The sequence below is a fragment of the Armigeres subalbatus genome, chromosome 3, assembly GCF_024139115.2.
Source record: "Armigeres subalbatus isolate Guangzhou_Male chromosome 3, GZ_Asu_2, whole genome shotgun sequence".
Taxonomy (NCBI): Eukaryota; Metazoa; Arthropoda; class Insecta; order Diptera; family Culicidae; genus Armigeres; species Armigeres subalbatus.
Genome location: NC_085141.1, coordinates 270288075 through 270310032, shown reverse-complemented (window position 1 = coordinate 270310032; position 21958 = coordinate 270288075). Strand labels below are relative to the sequence as shown.

Below are 21958 nucleotides of genomic sequence, written 5' to 3'. Positions count from 1 at the left end.
ACATAAAATTTAACAACAGAAGGCTTCAGAAGGCTTCTGAACATCTTGAAATGATGCATTCAAGCTGCTTGGAAGAAGGCTTCCGAGAAGCGTAGAAGGATGCTTCTATACTCGTGCTACGAAGCAACCGTGCTTTTCTGAGAAAAATTGTCTTCATGCCTTTTAATCAAAAGCTTCCGAACCTTTAGATTCTAGATTTTAGTTCAAAAGCATGTTTCTAACATATTATTCAACATTTTGTTTAGATCAAGTATGTTGCATTGAAGTTATTTTTTTAATTTGTTCATTCGACGTTTTGTCTTTTGTTCTGCAGCTCTTCATACGCTTTTCTGGTTGAGGAGGGCAGGGTTCAATTGGCTTTGATTTACTGATGCATATTATGTACAAGACATAGTTGTAAAATAAAAAATACAATATTATCAAAACTTTATCAATAAGCTCCGATTGGAATTGGAATACGTTCGCCATTATGCATTTTCGCCGAGGTACCCCCTAGGGCCAGCGAAGGTACCCCCAGGGGTACATGTACCCCAGGTTGAGAACCGTTGGTCCATGCTAAAGCGAAAAGAAAGGGATGGGCACCTACTTAAGAAAGTTGTCAGGAACTTTACCACCACTAACAAGTGTCATATCTATTTTAGGAATTTGTCAAGCAGGGTTTGGTAGAACGTGAAACATGCGGCTCCGCAAAGTGTCACACACGACTGAGCCTACCAAATAAATGAACTGGTTAAAAAAAAAAAGAACGTGAAACATAGATAGAAGAGATTGAGATTCAATGTAAAGTAGGAAGAACGAGTCTGTTAATTCACGATTTTCCGCTTATTGGCAGAAGCCACCATGCTCAAGACTTCATTATTATTTATTTTAAGAGAACTGTTACTGATTATATCCTTTTATTCATATTATTACAACTGTGTAAAAAAATACTTTTCTCCAAATTATGGGATGTTCTACATGGTCGACATTATAAGCTTCAGAATCGATCCTCGAATTTAAGTTTATTAGATGACCGTAATAAATTCGCTTTACTTTCCACAGGTGACAGAATCACCAGCATCACTATAGATTTCCGACACATCGTTCAGGAAGATGCCGTGACTATATTGAGCTATGCATCGCCTTACAACGTACAACTGGAGTGTGTTTCCGGTGAAAAGCTCCCTCAGACGCAAAGCCCAAAGCCAGGACACCAAGCTCTCACCCATCCACTGGTGCGGTCCAGCAGTCAGTCAGATATGAACACGGTAAGCTAGATATAGGCTTTATCCTCGTTAATGGCATTATTCAACATTTCGAGTATTGCAGATTGAACGAAACTCCCGCAAGGACGGCAACTCAACACTCAAAATGGAGCAACAAAGCCCCTCAACACCGAACAAGGCGCTTCCTACTGTGCATAAGGAAAACGAAAAGGAACCCAAGAAGCAATCCTTCAAACAACAGATGAAAGAAATGATCGAAGAAAAGTTCCAAACCAAACATGCCGATGTGGAACGCAAGGACTCCAACGCCGCTGAGGGTAAAAAGGGACACAAATTCGGTATCCGCGTATTCCCACCATCCGTAAACGACAAACTATTCGGCAAAAGCCCAAACAAAGTGCAGGCAGATAACGAAAACAACACCAACATCGAGCGGAAGGAGTTCACCGAAATTAAAGAGAAATCTCCATCGCCCCCAGTTGTGAAGAAACGCACCAAGGATTTCAAACCGGTTCCCGATGTGGTTGTGATTGAATCCGCCATTACTAACACCACCGCAATACCAACCGAATTCCAGCGTCAGAACAGCCTGACCTCGAGTGGAATCAGACGGGACGCCGATGGAATTCCGCAGGAAGTTCCTGGTTTCATGATGCAGGCCGCCAACGCTGCTAGAGATAACCGGAAGTCAGCTGCCACCGATTTGGACAACAAACGCAAAGGCAAAGCTCCCAGACCTCCGTACAACGAAACCGACATGGACGACAGTACGGTCACCATGGACACAACGCTTAGCATGGACATGACCGATGCAGTGATGCATGTCGAAGCGGAAGCGAAAAGGTTTAACCTCAGTGATCGTATGAACTTTTCGGACAACTTTGCCGAGGAAGTTTTGAACTGCACTATCGAGAGTTTGTCCGGCATTGAAAAATTTGATGAACAGGGACCCAGTAACAGCTCGACTCCCAAAAGCGAACGCAAGAAGTCATCTTTGACGGAAAGTATGGTACACAATGAACACGGTAAGATTGGAAACGTTTTCAACGAATCTTCTCTCTAACAGTAACATGTTTTTTCAGATTCAGACACTGAAGAAACACCGACGGGCAGCAACAAAATCGAGCTGAACTCAAGTGATATCACTGTGCATCAGAGTTCGCCGAGCCCAACCAGCAGCGAAGAGATGATCGACGACAGTAACCGACGCACCGCAAGTCTCGGAGACCTCTCAAAGCTGGAAACGCAAATTTCCAACCCTGGCAGCAACACCAACACCCTGGAACGTGCACAAAGTCTGGAAATCACCGGTGACGTTGTAACCGTAGCTGGATCGGGAGCAGTCGTGATTGGAACGACTACCGCTCCTGGCACGAAGAAGCGAAAGGCGTCGGTCGAAGGTCAAGTGGACATGGATTCGATGGAACCGAAAGTGATCGTAGGAATGGACGGGCTGACTTCTTTGCAGCGAAACCGCCTGAAGGGGGCTTCCGCTTGGGGTAACCTTGAGGATGCTATCAACTCAGGTGAGCTTATGGACAGTTCATCGGAGCACGAGCTTAAGATTTCTTCTGAGGAAGTTGTTGAAAACCAAGTCAAAGTTATCGAAAACGAACTAGATAGCGTGAAGGAGATCGCTAAGGAACAGTTGCTAGAAATCAACACCACCATAATACAGATGGTCAATGAAGTCGTTCCCGCGAACGTTATGAATGGAACCTTTGTCAGAACAGATGATGAGCCAGTGGAAGAAGAGAGTAAACAAGATATGGTTGAAATCGTGACTGTCGTGGATAAGATTGCCCCCGCGGTGATCGTCGCCGAAGAAAGAAAGGTGGAAATGAAGGAAAATGACAGAGAACACGTTTCGTTGACAACAATCAATATGGACTTCGATGGCACGTATCCTACGGAAATTGATGAGAGCAGCAACAGAACTGATCATATCAAGATCGCCAATTATGACACCAATATTCCAGATGATGTGAAAGTGTCTCGTTATCCATTTGGCAGTCTTGAAAGACCGAAATCTGATGTTCTGAAGAAGCTGCTGGGACAGAAAGAAGAACTGGAAAACACTCCATCCGTGTTCATCTCTGGAGACAACGATTCCAACAAAATAACGATCGAAAACAGTTATCACGATGTTGGAGAACCGATTAGCCTCACGCTAATCAACAGCACGGAAGATAGTCCAGTTGAGAATGACCAAACAGAGAGCAGCCAGGTGTCTCCGGTTTTTTCTAGCAATACGAATGGAGTCAGCAGCATCAACATTTCCTCTTTAGAAGTTGACTTAGTCGCATCCTTAAACAATAAGCCTTTCACTGTTGCTCCCAAGTTTTCGCTGGACAATATTGTAACTATTTCCACTGAATCGTCACAGCCCTCCTCTATTATTCTGATCGACGACGAAAAGTTGGATTTTAGCTTGCAAACATTGGATGACTTCGACGATAGTATCGACAACTCTAACACAGCTGAGCAACATATAAACTTCTCATCTGAAACTAATAAGACGGTGATCGAAACCAGTCCACCATTGCCCATGGAAAAACCTAAAACTCCGAACAGCTTTGTTACGGAAATCACTGTCAAATCACATGACTCAGAACAAACCGGAAAGCCCGAAGAACCTCCAAAAGTAACTAAGAAACCTCCTAAGCCAGAGAAACCGACTACACCTCCATCCCGAATTCCCGTAGAGAGGCGGATGTCAAGCGAACACAGTTACATTCCACGCAATACAGACATCAAGTTCTCCACATCTACTTATGATGCTGGCAAAAGCCCCGAAAAACGCCCACTTGGCATTGATCAAATTCGCTCGAACTTCGAACGCAGCAACTCCAAGCCAGATATTCGCGCCTATGAACGGAGCAACTCGAAAACCGAAATCCGCCCATTTGAGCGTAGCAATTCCAAACCTGATGTGCGGCCATTCGAACGTAGCAACTCGAGAACCGACGTCCGTACATTCGAACGCAGCAATTCCAAAACCGAAATCCCAGTTCGCACATTCGAGCGAAGCAATTCCAAGACCGACGTACGACCTTTCGAGAGGAGTAACTCCAAAACCGAAATACCAGTACGCACATTCGAGCGAAGCAACTCCAAAACCGAAATTCCTGTCCGCACATTCGAGCGAAGCAACTCTAAAACCGAAATCCCCGTTCGTCCATTCGAGCGAAGTAACTCGAAAACCGATGTGCGATCAGTCTTAGAGCGAAGCAACTCTAAAACCGAAATCCCTGTCCTGATTCGACGGACCTCGATCCCATCGATCAACCTGAATAACTTCAACGCAGTTCAAGCCAGCCCACAACCCATGTCGAACGGAAACAGCAACGGATCTAGCCCACCGGCTACCAAGGCGAGCCCCTCACGAATTCCAGTGTTTAACTCGGTCGGCAAGCTGAACAACGGTCACGATAGTCCCCGATCGCCGCCTCCGTTCGCCAACAACAACAACAATAACAATAGTATCAACAACAATCACATTAACAACAAGGTTTCAGTGAGCATTACCTCAATCAAGAACCAGTCGAAACATCCGAGCGGAAAGTTCAACGGCAACTGAAGTCATTCGCAAGATGGCGACATCCCACATGTAAGCAATAGTGAGCGAGTGTGAATACGACATACTGATTCTTTCTAATGGTGCAATTGAGTGTAAAGGAGGTGTAGTACACCGATTCAATTTTGATTGGTTAGTGACTAGATCCTGATATATGAATTCCATTGAATCTAATTCAAAGTGTAATCGAATGCTAACAATGCGATCGTAAGTTGTATCTGTATAATGCTAGTACAGTAAGTCACACATAATGTGTAAATGTATAATAATCAGAAATTATTTCGAACAACCGAAACGCTAAGAGTTGTAGCGTAAAAATACGGTGGAAATGTTTGGCCATATTTACAGTTTATTCACATTCTACATGTACTTGTAAAAAAACAACCTTTATTTTAATTATGAATGCGGCAACCGACTTGTCGCATTTAGGTGGTAAGCGTAAGAAACATAGATGATTAATGTTTTATATTTCTTGTTAATTATTTGTTAAAAAAAAGCCGGGGAACATAAATTACCATAGATTTGGACTACTGTACATCGTAAAATGCACAACGAATAAAAGTGACTTGTAGGACCAAGTTGCTGCGGCTTCCAACGTGGGAACTATTTCAGTATCCAATAAACAACCATTAAAACACAGATGTTTATAGACAGTAGGTATTTTATATTTTCATAGACATAATAAAAACTGTTTAATAACCGATATTTTGATTTGTTGATTCGAGAATATCACAAACTTTCTAGTATGTCCGCTTCGTCCTGCTAATTCGTCAACATATCCTACCTATACCTATGATGATAATACCGTGTTGTCCAGAGGAAAACCGAAAGTAATCTCATATTCCCGATCGCTCGTTCTTGGGCCGTCAATCGCCAGTCTCGCTGAACACCGGCCGCACGCACTTCTTCCTCGATTGCACACAGCCAGCCTGAGGCCAACGTCCTCTTCTAGGTTCTCTGCTAAACTCGTGATTCATGCGCCTGCGCCATTCACCATTTTCCGCCTTATTGACGCAGTATTTTACGCTCGAAAACACCGAGAATTTGATATTCTGTATCTGTGTCTTTTTACCCTTCTTACACCCTAAGAAGGGTATAAAGATCGCTTGAAAAACCGACTTTTTATCCGAGGCTCGGAGACCCAAGTCGTATATACCAATGAACTCAGCTCGACGAACTGAGCACATGTATGTATGTGTGTGTGTGTGTGTGTGTGTGTGTGTGCGTGTGTGCGTGTGTGCGTGTGTGCGTGTGTGCGTGTGTGCGTATGTGTGTGCGTATGTGTGTGCGTTACAAAAATCTCACATCAAGATCTCAGCCGTCCGTGGACCGATTTGCACGATTTTAACACTAAACGAAAGCTATGACTTTGTCATTGTACAGTGAACGTTCGCTAATTGGGGTTTTTCTAGTTGGGGCGCTTTTTAGTTGGGGGTTCGCTAATTGAGGCGAAACCCAATTAAAAAGCAGCTAAACGTCAGAATGTGATGTCTAAAACGCGTTGACGTTTTGTTTCCGTGTTTGGCGGGATTGATATTTTCTGGCGCGTAAAATTTTCTTTTGTTCAATGCAAAAAGTAAACAACATTGACGCTTGTCAAACCGCCCCAATTAGCGAACGGCATTCGCTAGTTGGGGCGAGGTCGTGCCCCAATTAGCGAACGATCACTGTACAAGTTCATTTTTTTTTGCAGTCGGACATAATGTCACATAAATATCTCAGCCGTCTGTAAACCAATTTGCATGATTTTATCTTTAAACGAAAGCTATGACTTTGCCATTAAACCCATTGTATTTTGTTTTTGCAATTAGACATTGGGTTCCGGAGATATCTTTGAATTAGACGTATCAACTTCACACATTGGTAAAATATGTCCCAACAAGATCTCAGTCGTCCTTGGACCGATTTGTGCGATTTTATCTTTAAACGAAAGCTATGTTATTGTTATTGGACTTATTAATTTTTTCTGCAATCGGAAATTCGGTTTCAGAGATATCTGTGAAATACGAATATGAGACATATTTTCAGACTACTAATGAAGAATTGTCACACCAATATCTCAGCCGTCTATGACCCGATTTGAACTCTTTTGGGCTTAAACAGAAGCTGTAATATTGCCATTTAAGGAGGCAAATCAAATCTGTAGTCTCTTTGTATTTTTTAAAAATTGTTAAATTTCTAGATATATCCCTTTTTACCCTTCTTACACCCTAAGAAGGGTATAAAGATCGCTTGAAAAACCGACTTTTTATCCGAGGCTCGGAGATCCAAGTCGTATATACCAATCAACTCAGCTCGACGAACTGAGCACACGTATGTATGTGTGTGTGTGTGTGTGTGTGTGTGTGTGTGTGTGTGTGTGTGTGTGTGTGTGTGTGTGTGTGTGTGTGTGTGTGTGTGTGTGTGTGTGTGTGTGTGTGTGTGTGTGTGTGTGTGTGTGTGTGTGTGTGTGTGTGTGTGTGTGTGTGTGTGTTTTTTTTTTGCAAGGGTTAAAGGCCATCAAAATCTGCGCGACAGACACCTCGAGCATCCACACTATGCTCGAAGGCGAACAGGGATGGGCTCCTCCCGACCTGCTAAAAATGTGCCTCCCGGATAAACCGGGTCCCTTATCCTCCTTGCCTCGATCCCCCCGGGACCACTGGATGCTGCGACTACTTCGGGGGGGGGCTGTGCTCATGCACTTCTTCTTAAAATTCCGGCCCCTAGCTTAGGCTAGTTCGCCGACTGGCTTGCTGAGATCCACTGCTACGTCTCGATCCCTCGGCGGTTGTGCCGCAAACTTCTCGAATCCTCCTGACTTCCCCCGGCGTCGAGGGTTGTCCACCAGTTCCGGTGAAGGAAACTTCCGCACTGATGGTGCCCCGACTACCGGCGGCTATCGCAGGGGACGCTTTCGCGCATTGCGCCGACTTCGTCTTCGGGTTGCAGAGGTGGTCCGACAGTTCCGGTGGTGGATAACGTCCGCACTGGCGGTGCCCTACATACCCGAAGCACTTCCTTCTTCTTTCTTCTTTCTTCAGCAGGTTGACGGTTCGAGTGCCGAGGTCGGTCCGACGATTCCGGTTGGCAGAAGACTTCCGGTTCACTGGCGCCCCGACGACTCGAGACCCAACACTGCTCACTGTGCTGGATTTTGCTCCAAACCGACGCTTACTTGCTGGTCCCTTCTCCATCGACGCTGCAGCTCTGACATTATTTGTGTCACGACTCTGGTTACCGCATGCCACGTACCTTCATCGCGACACATTCGCTCTGCGATGTTGTCCGCCCTTATGGCAGGCATTCTCCTACGTGCCTCCGCAAACCTCGGGCAGTCGAATATCACGTGCTCTGGAGTCTCCTCTACGTCGATACACGCCGGGCAGAATGGCGATGACGCATGGCCACACCGGTGCAAATATTGGCGGAAACAACCGTGTCCGGACAGGAACTGTGTGAGGTAAAGTTCACCTCACCATGCTCCCTGTTCACCCACGTCGACACATTGGGGATGAGCCGATGGGTCCACCTTCCATTATCCGCATTGTCCCACTCCTGCTGCCACTTCACCATAGAGTCCAGTCTCACCGCCTTCCTCACATTTCTGGTATCCCTCCGTTGGTAGCACTCGATGTCCTCTGCTAGGGTTATGCAGACTGGAATCATCCTGCGATAACGCAAACTGCCTCCGACGAAATAGTTCGGTACGCACTCGCGACTCGAATGGCCATTAGACGAAACACGCTATTCAGCTTCCTCCGGTTACGTTTCGTCTTGAGCGCAGCTCCCCAGGCTGGAACTCCGTACCTTAGTATTGAGGATGATACTGACGCAAGAAGACGCCTACTGCTGCCTTTCGGACCGCCGACGTTCGGCATGATCCTTGCTAACGCACTGATCATTTGAGCCGCCTTTTCACAGGAATAGTCCACGTGGGTGTTGAAGTTCAACCGGTCATCAATCATCACACCTAGATGTCTCAGAGTCCGCACCGACGGGATGTCGTGCCCTCCAATGGTAATCTGAATCCGCTGGATTACTTTGCAGTTGCTGACCAGCATCACTTCCGTTTTGTGATGAGCCAGCTGCAGCTTGACTCCATTCATCCAGGTTTCTACTGCGTCGGTCGCTTCCGCCACCAGCATTTCCACCTCCTCCAGTGACTCACCGGTTATCGTTAGGACGACATCATCCGCGAATCCGTAAATCTTTACACCTTTGGGCAACTTCAGCATCAGCACCCCGTTGTACATCACATTCCATAACGTCGGGCCTAGTATGGACCCTTGTGGAACGCCCGCCGTAACCCTGATCGACTTCTGCCCCGAGTTCGTGTCGTAAACCAGAATCCGGTTCAGGAAGTAGCTCCTAAGGATCTTACATAGGAAGTCGGGGATTCGCATTCCATGCAGCGCTGCGGCGATGGCCTATTGAACGCGTTTTTGACGTCAATCGTCACTACCGCGCAGAACCGATTGCCGCTCCTCTTCTTCTTGGACGCCCTCTCTGCATCTTCAATGACTGTCCTGATTGCATCCACAGTCGATCTGCCTTTGCGGAATCCGAACTGTTTTTCCGATAAGCCAGTCTCACCCTCCGTGAACTGTGTAAGCCTATTAAGGATAACCCTTTCCAGAACCTTCCCCAGTGTATCCAGCAGACATATGGGCCTATACGATGCTGGATTCCCCGGCGGTTTTCCTGGTTTCGGCAGCAGCACCAGTTTCTGGATCTTCCACGTGTCCGGAAAATTACCGTCTACTAAACACTTCTGCAGCACCATCCTGAACAGATCCGGGAACGCCAAAATCGCGGATTTTAGGGCCACATTTGGAATTCCATCCGGACCCGGAGCTTTTTTCAACTTCAAACCTTTCGCCACTGATAATAGCTCGTCATTGGTGACTTGCATACCTGCAGCTCGGTCTCGGTCTTCATCTTCGTACGGCGTACGCGGCCACGTCGTAGAACCATGCTGCGGGAAAAGACCGTCCACGATGATCTTCAGCTTGTCTGGACACATTTCGGCTGGCGTCGCCTGATCTTCTTTGTCACAACTCGATAAGCGTTACCCCAAGGATCAGCGTCAGCTTCCTGGCACAACTCCTTGAAGCAGTTAGACTTGCTGATTTGGATCGCCCGTTTGAATGCCGCTCTAGCTTCACGGAAAACTATCTTTCGCTCCTCTCTGACCATTTCAGACCGTGCCCTCTGAACGTGTCTCCTAGCTCTGAGACAGGCAGCGCGAAGGTTAGCAAGATTTTCGTTCCACCAGTAACTTGGCCGTCGGCTATTCGTTGGCTCCAATTTCCTCGGCATCGTCGCATCGCAAGCCCTCGCTAGCGTTTCCGTCAGTTGGTCTGCGTCAAGGTTTGTAGCGTCGCTGTTCACTCGAAGTGCTTCGATAAAAAGATCCTTATCGAAGTTCATCGTTTTCCATCTTCGCCCACTAGACCTTATCTCCAGTCGTACCGTCGGCGTTTGTGTTCCAACACTATACCGGATCGCCTGGTGATCGCTATGGGTATAGTCTGCACAAACTCTCCAGTTCATGATCCTTGCCATCGACGGACTGCATAACGTGACGTCGATGATGGACTCCTTGCCATCTCTGCGAAATGTACTAACGGTACCTTCGTTGCACAATCTTACTTCCAGCTTAGCCAGCGCCTCCAGCAAACTGTAACCTCTGGCGTTAGTCAGTCTGCTTCCCCAATCCACTGCCCAAGCATTGAAATCGCCTCCGATGATCACTGGATTTCGGCCGATCAGCTTCTCCGTGAGTGAGTCCAGCATCCGGTTATACTGCTCCAAAGTCCACCTTGGGGGTGCGTAACAGCTACACACAAAGATCCCGTTAATTTTGGCGATTACGAAACCCTCGCTTGAACTGTCTACCACCTCTTGGATAGGAAATCTGCCCATCACTTGGATAGCCGCAATCCCCGTAGCATCCGCCACCCAGTTGCCGTTGTCAGAAGGAATCCGGTACGGCTCAGCAATAATTGCCACGTCGCACATTGCTTCTGTTGTCGACTGCCACAACAGCTGCTGTGCGGTGTCGCAATGGTTGAGATTCAACTGGATGATCTCCATTAATCTCGGCCCGCCATCGCCTTCTTGTAGGCAGGGCATTGAAAGCCACCCGTCATGTGGTCGTTTCCATCCTCCGGTTTGCAGAGCAGGCATCTTGGTTGCTTCGTGCAGTCCCTAGCAACGTGTCCTTCTCCACCATATTTCCTACAAAGACCGGATCTGTCTGGGTCACTGCAGTTTCGCGCCTGGTGTCCAAATGCCATACATTTGAAGCATCGCTCCATCTGTTTGGTGATTCGAGGGGTGAGTCTCAACGGACACATAGACCATCCGACCTTCACCTTGGCCACCTCCACCATTTTGTTGGCGGCATCTACCGGTAGTCGTATCGCTGCTATTTGTGTACCACCGTACGCTTTCCTCAACCGAATGGTCATCTGAACTTCGCCCAGCATGCATTGTGAGATCAGTGCATCCCTCAGTTCGTCTATCGTGGTGATCTCGTCCAGGTCTCTGCATTCGACCACGGCCTCCTGCGTTAAAGCCCTTACGTTTCCTTCACTACCTAAGGAATTGGCAATGAGCTCCCGGAAGGCCGAGCTCTTGACCGTGGGATCCTTCTTCAGCTCGAACAGCAATTCCCCCTTCTGAGTACGCCTAGTCCTCACCACTTTTCACCCAAGGCCTTGAGCACCGGGTCTTCGCGCGCCGGCCGTAAGAGCGCTGCGGATGGCGGCTGGTCGCTCACTTCGGCTATCAAGGCGGCCCCCTTGACCCGCGCACGAGAAGAGCGATGTTTTTCTTTCTTCTTCTGCTCCTTCTTCTTTCCACGTACTCCTTCTGCTTCTTTCTCTTCTCTCGCTGACTTTCCACGGTTTGCCAATCACCGTTCTTGACGCCTTCCTTCAGTACGCTAGCACTATCTTGCACGTTCCGCTGCTTCTTCGGATTTCCTGCTCTCCTGGAGAGTCCCTGCTTCGCTTCTCCAAAGTGAGTATTTCGGGAGCTCATTGGTGTTTGCAGTGCCTCGACTGTTGTATGCTCCGCTGCATCTTTCAGTGCTTTTTCAGCTGCTTCCGCTCTTCTTTTGAGCGCGTTCTGTTCGTGCTCAGCAGATTTAACGGCGGACTTGATGCTCGTCACTAGAAGCTTGATCTTCGTGTGAACATTGTGCTTGTCCTTCACGAAGTCATAGAGCTCGTTGACTCGCTTCCGCACCTCCATCAGGTTGGACCTACCAAATTGTAGATCCTCCTGAATAGCACTACTTTCCGATTTTGGGGTGGACACTAGAGTGGGGCGTAGTTGTATGGAAAAACTCAAACTTCGTCCGATCAAGTGAGATCAAGGTTTTTCTGAATCGTTTTTGGACCCCAATCCACTGTGCAAAATATGGGCTCAATTGGTTGCGACCTCACATGCCGCATCGCGTTTTAAATTTACATGGAGATTAGTATGGGAAAACGTACTTTTTTACATTTTTGCTATTAGCGGCTTCAATTTATCATCAATTACGTGACTCAATACGTTAGCATATAGCCTGGAAGATGATGAAATACTTTGCCGAAGAAGGTACGCAGCTGGAAGGTCTACAAAAAATGTTATTACGTTTCGAAAATTGATTGTTTAAACCATATGCAAGAAATCAATGTTTCTGCCAGCACTACCGGACAACCTTTAATTGTCAGAGTGCAAACCCCGTTTTCGTTCTAGTCGGAATTTTTACTTTGTGAAATCATTTCGAATATCTCCCATTAGCTCCAAAGTCCTATAAAATCAATAATATTGAAATAACACTCAGTTAAATTATTACTCCACGTAGTTCGGCAGTGCTGGCAGAATAAATGATTTTTTGCATATGGTTTGAATACTCAATCTTCGAAGCGTTATAACTTTTTTCGTGGACGTTCCAGCAACGTGCCTCCTTCAGCAAAGTTTTTCGGCATTATTTGGGTTATACTTTAACGTAATGTGCCACTTGGTTTACGATGAACTGAAACCCCTAGTAGTAGAAATGCAAAAATATACGTTCTCCCATACTAATTTCCATACAAACTTCAAAAGCGATGCGGAAAGCGAGGAAGCAACCAATCGGTCCCAAATTCTGCACAGTTGTTCAGGACCCAGAATGGCTTCGAAAAACCATTGATTTGAAAAAATGACCATGACGCCCCACTCTAGTGCACACCCTATTTCCGGATCCTAGCTCCTGTTGGCCTGCCTGGTTCTCAGCAGCCTTGGCCATACTGCTGGTACTTGTTACTGCTGCCTGCGCCATCACTGGAGATCGCTGCAGCCTCCCACTCTTTGCGAAAACATTCGCACCGCCTGCTCCTTCGTTGATTGTAGAATTTGTTTCCATGTTATGGGCTCCGGGCCGTTATCTCTTCCTGTTGTAGATAGTCGCCTCTTGTGATCCCATGGGTGCCTTTGTAACAGTGAGGTCCATGCAAGGGTTGACTCCGGTGCCTTATAACACCGTGTTCAGAGCCGGATCGGCGTAAATCAGGAATGGTGCATCTGAACCTACTACCCACCGGTATAGGTGACAAGTGTTGAGCGTTACCGGAGGCCTGCCAGGTTGTTTACCGGGACGGAGGCAGACGAACCATTAGCCTGCTTGCCATTTCAAAAAGATGTCACTCTTTTTACTCAGGAAACAGAATAGCTCGACTGTCAGCCCATATACGCCTAATCCTATCCAAAACCGAGAATCGTCCTATGTCGTTTGCCGTGACCAGTATACCATAATCAGGATCTTACTGGCATCAATCCTGATGTGCCGGTTGGCACACCTGTTGGGCTTGTGTGCTTTGAGCGGCGCACGGTCGCTGTGATAGGGCCTGCTTGCAAACACATGCAGCTTTTTATAGAGGTTCAACAGAGCCCACTGTCAAACCCCACCACGTTCTAGACAGGCCCCTAACTCGTAGTGACCATGGGGAGGGATCGTCAAGCCCTTGGACAAAGTCCCTGCTGCCCCCTGTGTGTGTGTGTGTGTGTGTGTGTGTGTGTGTGTGTGTGTGTGTGTGTGTGTGTGTGTGTGTGTGTGTGTGTGTGTGTGTGTGTGTGTGTGTGTGTGTGTGTGTGTGTGTGTGTGTGTGTGTGTGTGTGTGTGTGTGTGTGTGTGTGTGTGTGTGTGTGTGTGTGTGTGTGTGTGTGTGTGTGTGTGTGTGCGTGTGTGCGTATGTGTGTGCGTTACAAAAATCTCACATCAAGATCTCAGCCGTCCGTGGACCGATTTGCACGATTTTAACACTAAACGAAAGCTATGACTTTGTCATTGTACAAGTTCATTTTTTTGCAATCGGACATTTGGTTTCAGAGATATGTGAGAAATACGAACATGAAGTGTATTTTCAAAAAACTAACAAAATAATGTCACATAAATATTTCAGCCGTCTGTAAACCAATTTGCATGATTTTATCTTTAAAGCTATGACTTTGCCATTAAACCCATTGTATTTTGTTTTTGCAATTAGACATTGGGTTCCGGAGATATCTCTGAAATACGAACATAAAGCATTAGACGTATCAACTTCACACATTGGTAAAATATGTCCCAACAAGATCTCACCCGAGCAGCACAAGTCAGACACAAATGGTTGCGGCAACTTGATTGTGACTGAATCCGGTCACATATGAGTTGCAGTAACCTATGTGGAACTTGTGTGCTGCTAGGGCAGTCGTCCTTGGACCGATTTGTGCGATTTTATCTTTAAACGAAAGCTATGTTTTTGTCATTGGACTTATTAATTTTTTCTGCAATCGGAAATTCGGTTTCAGAGATATCTGTGAAATACGAATATGAGACATATTTTCAGACTACTAATGAAGAATTGTCACACCAATATCTCAGCCGTCTATGACCCGATTTGAACTCTTTTGGGCTTAAACAGAAGCTGTAATATTGCCATTTAAGGCGGCAAATCAAATCTGCAGTCTCTTTGTATTTTTTAAAAATTGTTAAATTTCCAGAAATATCCCTTTTTTATTTTGAAATCGATAAAAGCATGATAATATCAGTTATTTTATATTCAATTGAAGGTCATATGCATAGAAATTGTAATATGCACTGGGCACACACAACCATTCAAAAGTGTAAGAAGGGTTGCGTTCACTGTAGGTGGATAAGGTCGGGTTTTTTTAGAAAGTGCTACTTGCAGCCGCAACATGTCGTTTCACCTGGCGGCTAACATCATTAACACATGTAACGAGTCTTCCAAGATATATGAATTCATCAACAACCTTAAATCGCATCCCATTCATTTCCACCTCGGGACTAACACACCGTTTGCACTGCCTCGTTCTCTGCCAGCCACCAGGTACTAAATTTAAGCATAGGTTATGATCAGCCATATTCTTCTAGTCCCCCGTTTAAAAGGCACGAAAGCCTCTTCAAACTGCGCAGCGATCATCATGTAAGACTTGTGGATGATGGTTCCGTTTCTTTGCACATCAGATATTCGAATTGTACCTTGTGTTTGGTAGTCGACCCTTACCTTCCTTCGATCAGTGGAGTAAATTTGGTTGCCGACTCCAACACTGATGGGACTGTTTGGGTGCTGTTGATTACGGGGAAGGCAAAGTGGGGGAAGCATCCAGCTGACTTGCCAGCGAACACATTGGGTCAAATAGTTCCCGTCTCAGAGTCCTTCAGAGACCATTTGATTCCTTGGGTTTTCTTCCCGTCAAACACAGCACAAAACCGTTTACCGAAGCACAATCTTGATTACAAGAAACTACATTTATTTGCACTAAAACACGAATCTACATTTATTGGACTACTTTGACAACTAATCTAACACATAACGAAACAAAGGGGGGTTTGTAATCGGTGATATACCGTCGGCGATTCGGTTGGAACTGAGCTCGCTGCTCATCCTCGAGTCATCAGCTGACCTGCGGTCAGCCCATCGCAGCCGTGTAAAGTCTCTCGTAGACTTGCATCGGCTACCTGGAAGCGGTGGTTTCGACCAGTTTCCTTCTCTCGTGTAGCTCTCTCGGCATCGTAGGCTTCGACGGTGCAGAATACATATCAGTCCACAGCAGCAGACATCCTACCCAGTATTTTCGCGGTACGATCGCGGAGCCAACTAGGTAGTCGTGGTTTGTTTTGGTCATCTATCTCTTCATCTGCAATCGTTCAGGTCCTGTGTTCAGATAGATAACGATCATCACAGCAGCAATAAGCAAGCCACAGTTATAATCGTCTAGGGGATAGTGGTTCAGCATCGTACATCCTCACCCACCCAGAAATAGTTAGGTTTCTGTAAAGAAAGAAAGGGAGCCTCTTCGACGGGATAGGAATTGGGGAGGAAATTGGATGTGGTTACAACGGAGCAGCCTCAATACTATCGTCGCGGTCTAATTCACGGTTCACAGGAATTGGCGAATGCAAATCTTCTCCACCGAACGCTTGAGTTCCCCGGTGGCGGTCTTCACAGTCACGACTCTGGTTACATTATCTTCTCCGGGGTGCAAAGCAATAACTCTTCCCATTTTCCAGTGAATTGGAGGTGCATTATCATCTTTAATTATGACGAGTATTCCTGGTTGCATCGGAATAGCTGGCTTCCAACGTTTGATGCGGGCTTGCAACTGGACCAAGTATTCACGTTTCCATCGGTTCCAGAAATGTGGCAGTTTTTGTTGCACCAGCTGATATTGATTCAAATGGTTCGAAGGAATATTTTGCAGATTAAGTTCTGGAATGGAGTGTAACGACGAGCCCACCAGGAAATGTGCCGGAGTTAAGGTCACTCCTGACGGAATCCAAGTTTAAAAGTGCTCGCGTTTTCGGGGGCACACCACTCAATACGGAAACAACGCACAACTGTCATTTTTATTATTTCACGCATGCTGCGACGCAGCAAAGCTAAATCAACAAAAATGGCAGTTGTACGCCGCCTCTGAATCGAGTGGTGTGCCCTCGAAAACGCGAGCACTTTGGAACTTGGATTCCGTCAGGAGTGACCTTAAAGGCTGTAAATCATCAGGATCGTCGGACATTGGAACCAATGGACGGGAATTTAGACAAGCTTCGACCTGCTTCGTAGCAGTGTGCAATAATCTTCCGATGAGACAACGTTTTCTCCTATCACCTTCAGTAAATGATTTTTGGCTGATTTAACTGCGGCCTCCCAGAGGCCTCCAAAATGTGGCGCACTCGGCGGGATGAAATGCCACTGTTTTCCATTTTCTGCTAGCTCAGCGGTGACTCGGTTGTGATGTAGGTTATCCTTTAGCATACGCATAAGATCGGAAAGTTGATTCCTAGCGCCGACAAAGTTTGTGCCATTATCGGAATAAATGTCGGACGGCTTTCCTCGACGTGCAATAAATCGTCTCATCCCAAGTAACATTTCAAGTTTTATAACGCTCTTGAAGACCATAATTTACTCTACAAGAGTGTTATAAAACCAGTATAAAACCAAAATGTTACTAGGGATGGCTTGTAGGAAACGTTCCGTGGAAATATCAGAGACAATCTCTAAATGTACCGCCTTGGTAAAGAGGCAAATAAACACAGCTACGTAAGCCTTCACTGCAGTGCGTCTAGGAGCCGGTTTTAGTGAATGGACGGGAAACAGTAACGCGTGAGGATGGGAGTTCACCCATAAATTGCTGAACTGTGGACGGTTTAGTACGGTAGCATCGCAGACATTGATGTACTACCTGTCTCGCTACGTTTCTCCCTCCAAGAGGCCAGAATTGTTGCCGAACTACTCCCAAGAGTAATTGTGGGCCAGCGTGCAAAAGCGTTTTGTGGAAATGCTCCATTATCATTCGGGTTAATCGATGCCTGGCTGGTATCACTACTGGGTGTTTAGTATCTTCCAGTTCTTTGAGCCTTCCTCCAACTCTAATCATTCCTTCTTTACAGATATAGGGGTGAAACCATCTCAGCGGCGACTTTCTCGACACGGAATCTCCTTTCTCCGGCGCCTTCAATGCTTTTGCAAAAACTGCTCGTTGGACACGATCCAAACTTGCTGAGGTACATGGCGTTGAAATCCGCCACGGGTAACACGGCACACGCAACGACAGTCCGTCGTCTCTCTTCTTCTCCTACTTCAGTATCTTCTGTGGTTCCACCAGGCCACATTTCTGAAGCCTTCTGCAGCCAACTCGGGCCATTCCACCAGAGTTCGTTTTGAATAATGTCTTCGGGTGACAGTCCTCGACATATGAGGTCGGCAGGATTGTTTATTCCGGATACGTGTCTCCAAATCTATCCATCTGTTATGGATTGGATCTTCGCCACACGGTTGGCAACAAATGTAGTCCATGTCGTGGGTGGCGCAGCAATCCATCGTAGCACACATGTTGAATCTGTCCAAAAGTATGATGGAACCGACAGCCTGGTAGAGGTTTGAACTTTCTCATATAATTGGGATAGAAGGAGCGCGCCGCAAAGTTCAAGCCGTGGGATCGACTGACTTCGTAGTGGAGCCACCTTGGATCTGGAGGATAATAGTCGAACCAAGATTTTTCCATTCGCGTCTTGACCTCGAAGGTAGATACAGCCACCGTAAGCCTTCTCAGAAGCGTCTGAGAAACAATGCAGCTCCACCAAAACTGCATTTGGAATAACAGCACAGCGGTCGACACGAATGTTGTTAAGGAGTGGCAGTTTTTCCTGAAAGTTTCTCCAGATCTCACCCACCCTCGAAGGAACTGGTTCGTCCCAGTCCAAGCGATCACCATTCGGGCCTTGCAGTGTCCATAGTTGCTGCATTATGATCTTTGCGGCCACCGTCGTGGCACCAATAAGACCGAGGGGGTCGAAGAGTGTGGCGATGAGCGATAGGATACGACGTTTTGTATGTGGAATGGCCGAATCTAGCGGGGGAATCTGGAACTGGAATCGAAGGGTATCGGTAGCAGGCATCCACGTTAAGCCCAACGTTTTCACGTATTGATCCGGATCTAAATCAACGCCAGAGCTGTCCTGAATAGCCAAATTCTCTGTTGGAATGCCTTTCAAAACTGTGGGATTATTGCAGGACCACTTTCTAAGTTTGAAACCTCCGCTTTCCATGATTTCCGTCAGTTGAGTTCTGAGGGAAATAGCCGTGCTTACGTCGTTCGTACCAGTGATGACATCATCCATATAGACGTCTTCGAGAATTGCTCGTGCTGCGAGCGGATAATGAGATTCTTCATCATTAGCCAACTGCTGAAGCGTGCGAGTTGCTAGAAAGGGAGCTGGTTTTGTCCCATAAGTCACTGTGTTCAGTTCATAGACCGTAACTTCATCCTGGGGTGTGAATCGGCAGAGTATCGACTGCAAAGGTCGATCCGTTGGCGTAGTCAGGATTTGTCGGAAAATTTTCTCTACGTCCGATACGAGGAGAATCTATTTTGTCCGACTCCGTAGGATAATAGACCTCAAGTCTTCCTGCACAACTGGTCCCACCAGAAGTGCATCATTCAACGCTACTCCGGTTGACGTCTTGCACGAAGCATCGAAGACCACTCTAACCTTGGTGATGGTACTGGCCTCCTTGACCACCGAATGATGGGGTAGATAACACCTTTTGACTGGCTCCTCGGCATCATCTTCGACTTTCCGCATGTGCCCTAACTTCAAGTATTCGTCCATAAATGTAACGTACTGGTCACGCAAATTGGCATCCCTTTCCAGCCTGCGTTCGGTTCCAAGAAGACGTCGGAATGCGATGTCTCGTGACTCGCCCGATTTGGAAACCACGTCTTCGTTTTTGGGTGGAGGAACAGTGTAGCGACCATCTGCACCTCTTTGGACTCCTTTCTGGAACATATCTTCACACATTTTTTTCTCCGGAGTATGGGAGTTTAGGAATTCCACCTCTTCGCATGACCAGAACCGCTCAATTAGTTTTCCGAGCTTGGATGTGGCTGAGAAATGGCAGCCTATTTGAAGGGATTTGGTAGAAGACGAGCCACCACAAACTACCCAACCGAATACGGATTCAGTAAGGCTTGGTAGCTCTGTTCCGATCGAAATTCTTCGTCCGGTCTCGAAGAACTCGAAGAAAGCCTCGATGCCCAGGACAATATCGACTTCCTTGGATTGGAAAAACGACGGATCCGCCAGTTGAATACCGTCTGGTAAAGTCCACCCTTCCGTGCTAATTGTAGTTGTGGGTAGATCTACAGTGACCTTGGGTAACACAAGGAACTCCATCTCCCGCGAGAAATCCGAGACTCACGAGCGCACCATCATTTGGATTGTTTGCTTGACCTTGGCTGTTCCTTGTCCTATTCCGCGAAATGGAAAGGTCGACCTTGTTCCTGGAGACTTTCATCCTTTGGGCTAATCGTTCCGAAACAAAATTGCTCTCCAAGCCTGAATCCAAGAGCGCCCGTGCGCTGAATCTTGCACCGATGTCATCCTCGACGACGATCACCGCTGTCGCGAGCAAAATTCTCGACGAAACCTTCTGGGTAACGTTGCATGTCGAAACGTCCGTGGCCGCCATGTTGGCCACATGGGTAGTATTGGAACCTTGGGAATCCTTGGAATTAAAAGGACGGCTGCTTCCAGCAACCGCTACATCCGTTGCAGCATTTTCCTTCTCCGATTTGAAGCAGATTTTGGTGTGTGCCGCTTCTTGCAAATCCGACAGGAAAACTTGGATTAGCAATCCTTCGCTCGATGACCAGATCGGAAGCAATTTCGTCCAAGTCCATTGGATTTCAGCAGTGCATCTCTGTCCGCCACGGAAAGTTGTAGGAATGCGGAACATTGGTGTAGAAGGTGGTTGTCCTTACAAGCCACGCATCTTCCTCCGGTGGATTGCACCGAATTGTAACTAGTCTTCACTGCTGTCGCTCTGGGTTTAGGTGGAAGTGCATATTGGCTTAGGGCCTTGGGAGAAACTCGGTGATGTCTTCTAATGCATCTTGCTCCTTGGAAGCCGCAAACTCCTCACAAGCACGTCGAGTGTATGGATCCAGCCAGATAACGAGCAGATTTACCAGTAGAAGGTTTTTGCTCCAAATTAGCCGGTTCATGGAGTACCTTCACCTTGTCCTTAAGCAGAGACTTCCCTTCGTAGTAAAGCTCGCTAATTTTCTTTCGCAGTTTGTCGAAATACTTCTCCTCATCTTCAAAATCTTCGTGTGACTTTAGTTCAACTAAACCCTCACCAAATTTCTCCCACAAATCATCAATTATTTCTAAGCGAACTTCAACTTGTGACGAAGTTGTCTTATCGCTGAACCCTTCGATGAATTTTCCAATGTCCAAATGTCGGCGAGCTTCCTTCGTCCAAGCCCCAACATCGATTAACTTTGATTATGTGGTCTGCCACGGAAGGTATGGGAGGGAAGACACTGCTGGTCAGTTCGCCATTCCCGATCCCAAGATAATTGGGGGCTCCTTCCGACACGTTGAAATTGGAAACACTGATTTAACATTAACACTACATAGGTCCTCCTTAGCCGTGCGGTAAGACGCGCGGCTACTAAGCAAGACCATGCTGAGGGTGGCTGGGTTCGATTCCCGGTGCCGGTCTAGACAATTTTCGAATTGGAAATTGTCTCGACATCCCTGGGCATAAAAGTATCTTCGTGTTAGCCTCATGATATACGAATGCAAAAATGGTAACCTGGCTTAGAAACCTCGCAGTTAATAACTGTGGAAGTGCCTAATGAACACTAAGCTGTGAGGCGGCTCTGTCCCAGTGTGGGGATGTAATGCCAGTAAGAAGAAGAAGAACTACATAGTTCATACATTTATTACAGTCAAGTTAGTTAAAAGCTATACAAATATTAAAGGATACATGGGCCTTTCCTGACCACATGTTCCACGATCTGTGTCATACTAATTGGCTGGAACAAAAAAACTCCAAATTATTCATCTCCTCTCTTATGCACATTGGGGTTGGGCGATAATGAGTGATAATGAGATCTGCTTTTTACAATCCACCATCAGAGTCGTAGCTAGGGCGGGTCGATAATGCTGCTCTCGAACACCTTGTATATTGAAAAGCAGATTAGAGCGCGCATCAACCTGCTTCAATTTTTCTAACGCCACGAACGAATTGGATGTCTCACCAGATATTCTAACGCTCGATTTGACTCTTCCAACGTCACACGAATCAGCCTTATAAGCTTTGCCGGAAAGCCATGTTCTAGAAATATTATATTTGCACTGCGTGGGTTGATT

At 46.6% G+C, this 21958-nt stretch overlaps 2 protein-coding genes across 2 annotated transcripts in view; one reads left to right on the top strand and one right to left on the bottom strand.

Annotated features, from left to right (window-relative positions):
- Positions 1 to 5485, top strand: part of LOC134224256 (formin-J-like) — a 361770-nt gene extending 356285 nt beyond the window's left edge. The window contains exons 5-7 of the mRNA XM_062703580.1: positions 1042 to 1247; positions 1309 to 2230; positions 2288 to 5485. Coding sequence (XP_062559564.1) covers positions 1042 to 1247; positions 1309 to 2230; positions 2288 to 4785 — 3626 coding nt within the window. The 3' untranslated portion in view covers positions 4786 to 5485. The remainder of the gene's footprint in view (positions 1 to 1041; positions 1248 to 1308; positions 2231 to 2287) is intronic.
- Positions 5486 to 5648: 163 nt separating this feature from the next.
- Positions 5649 to 19972, bottom strand: LOC134222460 (uncharacterized). The gene is made up of 3 exons (XM_062701603.1): positions 19223 to 19972; positions 18244 to 19162; positions 5649 to 5866 (listed from the first exon to the last, which is right to left on the bottom strand). Exons 1-3 carry the CDS (start codon positions 19970 to 19972, stop codon positions 5649 to 5651), a joined length of 1887 nt encoding a protein of 628 aa, XP_062557587.1.
- Between the last annotated feature and the right edge of the window lie 1986 nt (positions 19973 to 21958).